An 8,822-nucleotide genomic window follows, 5' to 3' on the forward strand; every position below is an offset into this window, starting at 1 on the left:
TTGAGCCACCACGCCTGGCCGAAAGTATTTTTAAATGAGATTAAATTTAATTCAGTAGACTTAGAGTGAAGGAGATTGTCCTCCATAATAGTGGGGGCCTCATCCAAACAGTTGTAGGCTTTAAGAGAAAAAGACTGAGATCCCCAGGGAAGAGGAAATTCTGCCTCCAGACCGCCTTTGGACTCAAACTACAACATCAACTCCTCCCTGGGTTTTCAGCTGTTGGCTTGCCCTACAAATTTCAGACTTGCCAGCCCTCACAATAAACTACAGATAGACCAGGCAGCGCACCATGGAATACAAAGATAATTAAGAAATATCTTGGGCTGCGTGCCTGTAATCCCAGCTACTCAGGAGGCTGAGGCAGGAGAATCGCTTGAACCCAGGAGGCAGAGGTTGCGGTGAGCCAAGATTGAGCCACTGCACTCCAGCCTGGCGACAGAGCAAGACTCCATCTCCAAAAAAAAAAGAAGAAAAAGAAAAAGAAATATCTTTGATCTCATGTTAGGAAAACTCCGTACTGGAACCAATAATGGCCTCCATAAGCGGAGGGCAAGCTCAGACCAAAGAAAGAAGCAGACCACTCCAGGTTGGTAGGTAGCCAAAAATCTATTCAGGGGAAACTTACATAGTAGGCAGTCTTGGGCAGCAGCAAGACAAGGTACATCTCAGGACTTGCAATATACACCTTACCTTTTATACCATGAAAATGAAAGTGCGCAGGAAGTCTCTGATGACATGTTAAGCCATCTGGTTGCTTTCTTAATCTATTTATTCTAGTTACCTTCTATCTATTTACCTCCTACTTACAGGGATTGTTTGGGTTCCCTACAATCAACTTTCCTAAGCATGCTGGGCAGAGGGTGGGACTGCAGGGGAATGGGGTTGGGGGAGGTTCCAGGCAGCAGTTCACTGCTTCCTACAACTCACTTCAGTCATACTCAGAACACATCTGAAAAACACATGAACCCATAACTAATACTGTAAGTGTTAAGGTAATGTATTATGAAAGTACTGTGGGAACACAGAAAAATAAATTCTTTGGGTGGCAGTGAGAAAAACCATAAAGAGGTGCCATTTGACTTGCAAAAAATAAACAGGTGTCCAACAGGCAGACATTATAGGCAATGAGAACTCCGATGAGCAAAAATAGATGTGCAAAAGGTGGCAAAATAAATAGTCCCCCATGTACATATGTGACTTCCAGGTACTAAGATATACTATCCAACATTTGAGCTCTTACTATTTTGTTAATAAGGGCTTTTATATAGATATCATGAAACTTTACATCCTTATCAAGCTACAAGCTCTTAGTATCCTAACTTCACAGTTTTAGAAACTTAGGGACACAGAATTTAAGCAATTTGTCTAATGTCCCAAATCAAGCAGGAACATGAATCAAAGCAGTCTGACTTTATTTATTTATGTAGAGACAGAGTCATGTTCTATCACCAGCCTGGAGTGCAGTGGTGGGATCATGGCTCACTGCCCCGACCTCCTGGGTTCAAGTGATCCACCCACCTCAGCCTCCCAAGTAGCTGGGACTACAGGCGTGTAGACACCTGTCTAATTTTCTTTTCTTCTTCTTCTTGTTTTTGGTAGAGATGGGGTTTCACTTTGTTGCCCAGGCTGGTCTCAAACTCCTGAGCTCAAGTGATCCTCCTGCTTCAGCTTCCAAAAGTGCTGGGATTATAGGTGTGAGTCATCATGCTCGGTTTCAATCTGACTTGAGTTCATAATCCTAACCACTATATTACTAAGGCAACTACATGCTTTAAAATTTTAAATTTTATAATCAAAGAGAAGGCTAGGAACCTTCAGGTTTATAGACATATTTTTGTTTCTTAGTATTCCCTTGTCTTTTTATTTTTGAGATGGAGTCTCACCCTGTCACACAGGCTAGAGTGCAATGGGACGATCTTGGCTCACTGCAACCTCCACCTCCCAGGTTCAAGCGATTCTCCTGCCTCAGCCTCCCAAGTAGCTGGGATTATAGGCACGCACCACCACGCCTGGCTAATGTTTTGTATCTTTAGTAGAGATGGGGGTTCACCATGTTGGCCAGGCTGGTCTCGAACTCCTGACCTTATGATCCACCCACTTCGGCCTCCCAAAGTGCTGTGTTTACAGGCATGAGCCACTGCGCCAAGCCTGTATTCCCTTGTACTGTTTAACTGTCCCTTCTAATGGACAAATAAAAGTCAGACCAAAAATAAGAGTGAAAATCATTCTCAGAGTGATTTTCAGCCCATCCTTATCAGGATGTGAACATTGTAGGCTTCCTAGAGCTCATTAGGAATATATTTATGGTCTAAACCAGGATGAACAGCTACAAACTTTTCCTCCATTTACAACAAAGTGACAGTAGGGGGCGACTTTTTGTTACTTTTAACCAAAAATAGGTGGATTCTGTTTATTGTTGGTTACATGCCTGCAAGCCTCCCTTATTCAGGGTACGTACATGAAGCATAAATTACCTTGACCTTCCACGTTGGTCTAGGCCTGTTCTTTTCTCTTTCTCAATCACCACCCCCATCCCATCCCAAATTTTACCCACCTTCTCTTTGATTGCCCTTCTTTTACATTGTGTTTCTTTGGAATTTTTGCTTTAAGTGCTTTTCTTTTTTTTTTTTTTTTTTTTTTTTTTTTTTGAGACGGAGTCTCGCTCTGTCGCCCAGGCTGGAGTGCAGTGGCCTGATCTCAGCTCACTGCAAGCTCTGCCTCCCGGGTTCACGCCATTCTCCTGCCTCAGCCTCCCGAGTAGCTGGGACTACAGGCGCCCGCCAACACGCCCGGCTAATTTTTTGTATTTTAGTAGAGACGGGGTTTCACCGTGTTAGCCAGGATGGTCTCGATCTCCTGACCTCGTGATCCGCCCGTCTCGGCCTCCCAAAGTGCTGGGATTACAGGCTTGAGCCACCGTGCCCGGCCCTTAAGTGCTTTTCAAATTGCAGTCATTAGAACTCTCTTGATTACTCACTTCATTCTCTTACAGGTTTTGAAAATAAACCTAGTCTCACTCAAATGCTAACCTGAAGACTAAATAGCATTTGACCTCATACATACAAACTGAGCTAAAACAGTAGGAATAAACTTGCAATCCCAGCACTTTGGGAGGCCGAGGCAGGCAGATCACGAGATCAGGAGATCAAGACCACCCTGGCTAACATGGTGAAACCCGTCTCTACTAAAAATACAAAAAATTAGCCAGGTGTGGTGGCGGGCGCCTGTAGTTCCAGCTACTAGGGAGGCTGAGGCAGGAGAATGGTGTGAACCTGGGAGGTGGAGCTTGTAGTTAGCTGAGATCACGCCACTGCACTCCAGCCTGGGTGACAGAGCAAGACTTCCGTCTCGAAAAACAAAACAACAACAACAACAGGAGGAATCAACTGGCAACAGAACAAATCTTAAATATCTGATTAATCTGAACGAACCTATATAGGAACTATCTTCATCAAAATAAATACTTAGAAACGAAGTAACTTTTTAAATATGTGCACAATGAGGTTTGGAGGTTTAAGATCAAGAATCACTGCTTTGTAGGAAATTTATAGATTCATCATATGAATCTGATGAAATCTGTAGACCCAATCCTGGGAAACACACATACACAAAATTCTGTGATACAATTATAAGGGTTTGTGTCCCCTCCAAAAGCCATTCACAGAAGTTCCTCCCTCGGGGATCCAAAAACTCCAAAGTTAAAAAAATTAAAAATCTGGATGAAGGGGTCCTAGCACACCACACTCATGCCTATTATGTCCTATAATGGAGGGCCTGTCACGGCCATGAAGGGGAAGAACCGTGTGGCTATTGCCGCAGATGCTTCAGGATCCAGGCCCAGATGGTGACCACGGACTTCCAGAAGATGTTGTTCATGGTTGACTGGCCATACACCGGTCTACCCGGGCTTGCCACAGATGTCCAGACAGTTGCCCAGTGCCTCAAGTTCCAGCTGAACCTGTATGAGTTGAAGAAAGGTTGGCAGACCAAATCTTTTTTTTTTTTTTTTTTTAGATGGAGTCTCGCTCTGTCGCCCAGGCTGGAGTGCAGTGGCCGGATCTCAGCTCACTACAAGCTCCGCCTCCCGGGTTCACGCCATTCTCCTGCCTCAGCCTCCTGAGCAGCTGGGACTACAGGTGCCCACCACCACGCCCGGCTAGTTTTTGGTTTTTTTTTTTTTTTTTTTTTTTTTTTTTTTTGTATTTTTTAGTAGAGACGGGGTTTCACCGTGTTAGCCAGGATGGTCTCGATCTCCTGACCTCGTGATCCGCCCATCTCGGCCTCCCAAAGTGCTGGGATTACAGGCTTGAGCCACTGCGCCCGGCCAAAATCTTATACTGTTATGAGCATAATGGCCAACCTCTTGTATGAGAAACAGTTTGGCCCCTAATATACTGAGCCAGTCATTTCTGGGTTGGACCCAAAGAGCTTTAAGCCCTTCATTTGCTCTCTCAATCTCATCGGCTGCCCCGTGGCAACTGATGACTTTGTGGTCAATAGCACCTGTGCCAAACAAATGTACAGAATGTACGAGTCCCTCTGGGAGCCCAGCATGGATCCAGAACACCTGTTTGGAAGCATCTCGGCCAGGCACAGTGGCTCACCTCTGTAATCCCAGCACTTCGGGAGGCCGAGGCGGGCAGATCATGAGATCAGGAGATCGAGGCCATGGTGAAACCCCGTCTCTACTAACAATACAAAAAATTAGCCGGGCGCAGTGGTGGGTACCTGTAGTCCCAGCTACTTGGGAGGCTGAGGCAGGAGAATGGTGTGAACCTGGGAGGCAGAGCTTCCAGTGAGGGATCGTGCCACTGCACTCCAGCCTGGGCAACAAAGTGAAACTCCCTCTCAAAAAAAAAGCATCTCTCAAGTCATGCTGAATGCAGTTGACCGGGTTGCAGTGTCAGGCATGGAGTTGTTGTCCACATCATTGAAAAGGACAAAATCACCACCAGGATTGAAGGCCTGAATGGACTAACCCTGTTCCCAGAGCCCACTTTTTTTTATATAAAATATCCTTTAAAAAAAAGTTTAAAATCTGACCTAAAATATTCTGTAAGTTGGAAATTTTCATTTTTTATAAGTCATACATGCAGGGATCCTTTTGAAGCACTGTCTACCTACCAAACTACTAACAGTAGGTATTATTTTTGTTCTCAAAGTGAAAAACTTTATGAAATTGGTTTGACTAGAATCTTTTCACACTATTTTTTTTTTGCGGGGGTGGGGGATGGAGTCTTGCTCTCGCTGTCACCCAGGCTAGAGGGCAGTGGCATGATCTCAGCTCACTGCAACCTCCACCTCCTGGGTTCAAGCGATTCTCCTGCCTCAGCCTCCCAAGTAGCTGGGATTAAAAGCACACCACCACACCCTGCTGATTTCTGTATTTTTAGCAGAGACAAGGTTTCACCATGTTGGCCAGGCTGCAGGCTGGTCTCAAGCTCCTGACCTCAAGTGATCCAACCGCCTCCCAAAGTGTTAGGATTACAGGCATGAGCCACTGTGCCCAGTCTCTATCCATTTTTTTTTTTTTTTGATACAACGTTTCACTCTGTCACCCAGGCTGGAGTGCAGTGGCACGACCTTGGCTCACTGCAACCTCTGCCTCCCATTTCAAGTGATTCTCCTGCCTCAGCCTCCTGAGTAGTAGCTGGGATTACAGGCATGCACCACAACACCTGGCTAATTTTTGTAATTTTTGTAGAGACAGGGTTTTGCCATGTTGGCTGGGCTTGTCTTGAACTCCTAGCCTCAAGTGATCCGCCTGCCTTGCCCTTCCAATGCCGCACCTCCCCTTTTTATCACCTTTCTAAAAGAAATTTCATGAGTGGACCCATAATTTTGTGACACAATAGATGGAGAACATTAAGAGAAAGATAACAGGTGAGAAGAGAAGATAGTAGAATGTTTGAAATAATGTACATGAAGGGGAGTATATAGTGCTATGCACAGAAGGATGCTTGATAAATGATATCAGATAATTCAGAGACTTTTTTTATTAAATGTGTAAAAAGCAGTTCTCATGTTACAAGCTCAAAATCAGACGAATGTATGAGGTTATATAATTGGTATATTTATAAACTGTATCACCCAAAAACTCAATAAGGACACAATCTACATTACATTCAACATTTGCATATTTACATGATATATACTGCAAAGTAAATGCAAAATGATCTCCCATCATTTTAGTTCAGAACACAGGTGATGTAATTTCAAAACAAAGGCAATTTTTTCAACAAAAAACAGAGTCTCCCAAGTACCAATTCACTATTTTGGGGAAAAATACAAGACTAATTATGTTAGTTTGTATTTTATGGATACAATGGAATGACTAATCCATTCCAGTTTAGTCAGTAAGACACATTGTTTGTTTGTTTATTTGTTTTGTTTTTAGAAACAGGGTCTCTCTCTGTCATCCAGGCTGAAGTTCAGTGGTGCAATCAGAGTTCACTGCAGCCTTGAACTCCTGGGCTGAAAGAAGCTTCCCACCTCAGCCTCCCAAAGCACTGGGATTACAGGTGTGAGCCATCGCACTCAGTCTAGTAAGATATGTTTTTGTTACTGAAATACAGCTAAAGTTTTGGATTTTATTTTATTTATTTTTTTGAGACAGAGTCTTGCTCTGTGGCCCAGGCTGGACTGCAGTGGCCGGATCTCAGTTCATTGCAAGCTCCGCCTCCCGGGTTCACACCATTCTCCTGCCTCAGCCTCCCGAGTAGCTGGGACTACAGGCGCCCGCCACCTCGCCCGGCTAGTTTTTTTTTTTGTATTTTTTAGAGGTGGGGTTTCACCGTGTTAGCCAGGGTGGTCTCGATCTCCTGACCTTGTGATCCGCCCGTCTCGGCCTCCCAAAGTGCTGGGATTACAGGTTTGAGCCACCGCACCCGGCCAAGTTTTGGATTTTAATCACCAAAATAACAGTACTTCTGGTTTACAATTCACTTTAAAATAGAGGATACTAATATATATTCATTTTCACTTTTTTAAAAATCTTCAAAACTTAAACACAATTCTGAAAGTATTTGTGCCTTGCCATTTGTTCAATAAATATGATTTGTTTCTAAACACGTCACAAAAGTTCAATTAACTAACCAGAATTCTATGTCTATTGCCTGTCTACTGGGGTTCAGTCTTAAGTCTGACTATATCAAAAGCAGCAGCTCAGAATTGATTTCATAAAATTAATCCCAGGAGTTACTGGGTAGCTTTTAAAGTATCTCATTGCTTATAACACAACTCACTAGATAGATAGTCTATACTAGTGACTTCTGACATCAAAATTATCTGGGGAGCTTTTTAAAAAATACATGGGATCCACATCATAACTACACTAAGAATTGAGAATGTCTGCATTTTTTTTAACGTTCCCAGGTGATAATGCCATGCAGCCTAATGTAGGAAACCCCGACCTACCACTAAGCCTGTGGTTCTCAATTTTCAGGTGCACTGGAATCACTGAGGGAAACTTTAAACACAAAAAGCAAAGCAAAACACAGAAAACAGATGTGCTTCAGTAGATGGAGAGTTGTGTGCAGGAACTAGCATTTTAAACAGCACGCAGTTGGTCCCAAATGACTCAGAAACACTGTACCACCTTTGTCAGATATCATATTATAATGAGTACATTTAGCAATTTAGGTGATATTGTCCGCAAGCCCCAGTGAATCCTGCCCTAGGCAGTTTTAGCAAGTGTTTGAGGGCAACACTCAGCCTTTTCTTTTTTTTTTTGAGACGGAGTCTTGCTCTGTCGCCCAGGCTGGAGTGCAGTGGCCGGATCTCGGCTCACTGCAAGCTCCGCCTCCCAGGTTTACGCCATTCTCCTGCCTCAACCTCCCGAGTAGCTGGGACTACAGGCGCCCGCCACCTCGCCCGGCTAGTTTTTGTATTTTTAGTAGAGACGGGGTTTCACCGTGTTAGCCAGGATGGTCTCGATCTCCTGACCTCGTGATCCGCCCGTCTCGGCCTCCCAAAGTACTGGGATTACAGGCTTGAGCCACCGCGCCCGGCCCACTCAGCCTTTTCAAATAAAATATATTTATATTCTTAAATATTAGGTCAAAGTCAACTGACTTCTGAGGCCATCATTCAATAAAGAAGGCAAATGCTCTTTCCAACAATTTAAATCTTTAAACAAACCAGTTCTTAGCCCTCAACTTAAACCTAATGCTTTCTCCATCATTAGTCTGACATATGTGATCAGAGGTAGTGATTCCATCTTACCAAAAATGTATTGTGCATTATAAAAGATACACATTCATACGTCTTCACAGGCTCTGTACAGTCCCTATGTAATGGAGATTGGAGACCAGTTGGATATTAAATAATACTGTGAAACAGTAAACAACACACTCTTGATTTTAAACAATGAAACCTCATATTTCCCTCAAACAATAAGTTGTTACATACAATATACAAAAAAAAAATTCTAGATAACACTAAAGGCATCATGCTGCCTCTTTTATGAAGTTATTTACTAATCTTTCACCATCCCTGTAATTATCTATAAAGTCAGTAGTTGGTGTACATCATTCCACTTCAAGAAATTTTGGGTTTTTTTTGTTTTTTGTTTTTTTTTTTGAGACGGAGTCTTGCCCTGTCGCCAAGGCCGGAGTGCAGTGGCGCCATCTTGGCTCACTGCAACCTCTGCCTCCCGGGTTCAAGCGATTCTCCTGCCTCAGCCTCCTAAGTAGCTGGGACTACAGGTGCCTGCCACCACACCCAGCCAATTTTTGTATTTCTCGTAGAGACGGGGTTTCACCATGTTGGCCAGGATGGTCGCAATCTTTTGACCTCGTGATCCGCCCACCTTGGCCTCC

General features: G+C 43.8%; 1 protein-coding gene across 4 annotated transcripts in view; it reads right to left on the reverse strand.

Annotated features, from left to right (window-relative positions):
* The window catches only part of BLOC1S6 (biogenesis of lysosomal organelles complex 1 subunit 6), a 74,428-nt gene that overhangs the window by 46,826 nt on the left and 18,780 nt on the right, over nt 1-8,822 (reverse strand). The window contains exon 5 of one of the 4 annotated variants that reach the window (XM_023227150.3): nt 3,275-3,961. The exons of 2 other annotated variants lie outside the window; for them this stretch is intronic. In XM_023227150.3, the coding sequence (XP_023082918.1) occupies nt 3,902-3,961 (60 nt within the window). In that variant the 3' untranslated portion in view covers nt 3,275-3,901. Of the gene's footprint in view, nt 1-3,274; nt 3,962-8,507 lie in introns of those variants that run through there. One more of the 4 variants, XM_023227149.3, reaches the window with a different exon arrangement.

This window comes from Piliocolobus tephrosceles, chromosome 6 (genome assembly GCF_002776525.5).
Source record: "Piliocolobus tephrosceles isolate RC106 chromosome 6, ASM277652v3, whole genome shotgun sequence".
NCBI classification, from domain to species: domain Eukaryota; kingdom Metazoa; phylum Chordata; class Mammalia; order Primates; family Cercopithecidae; genus Piliocolobus; species Piliocolobus tephrosceles.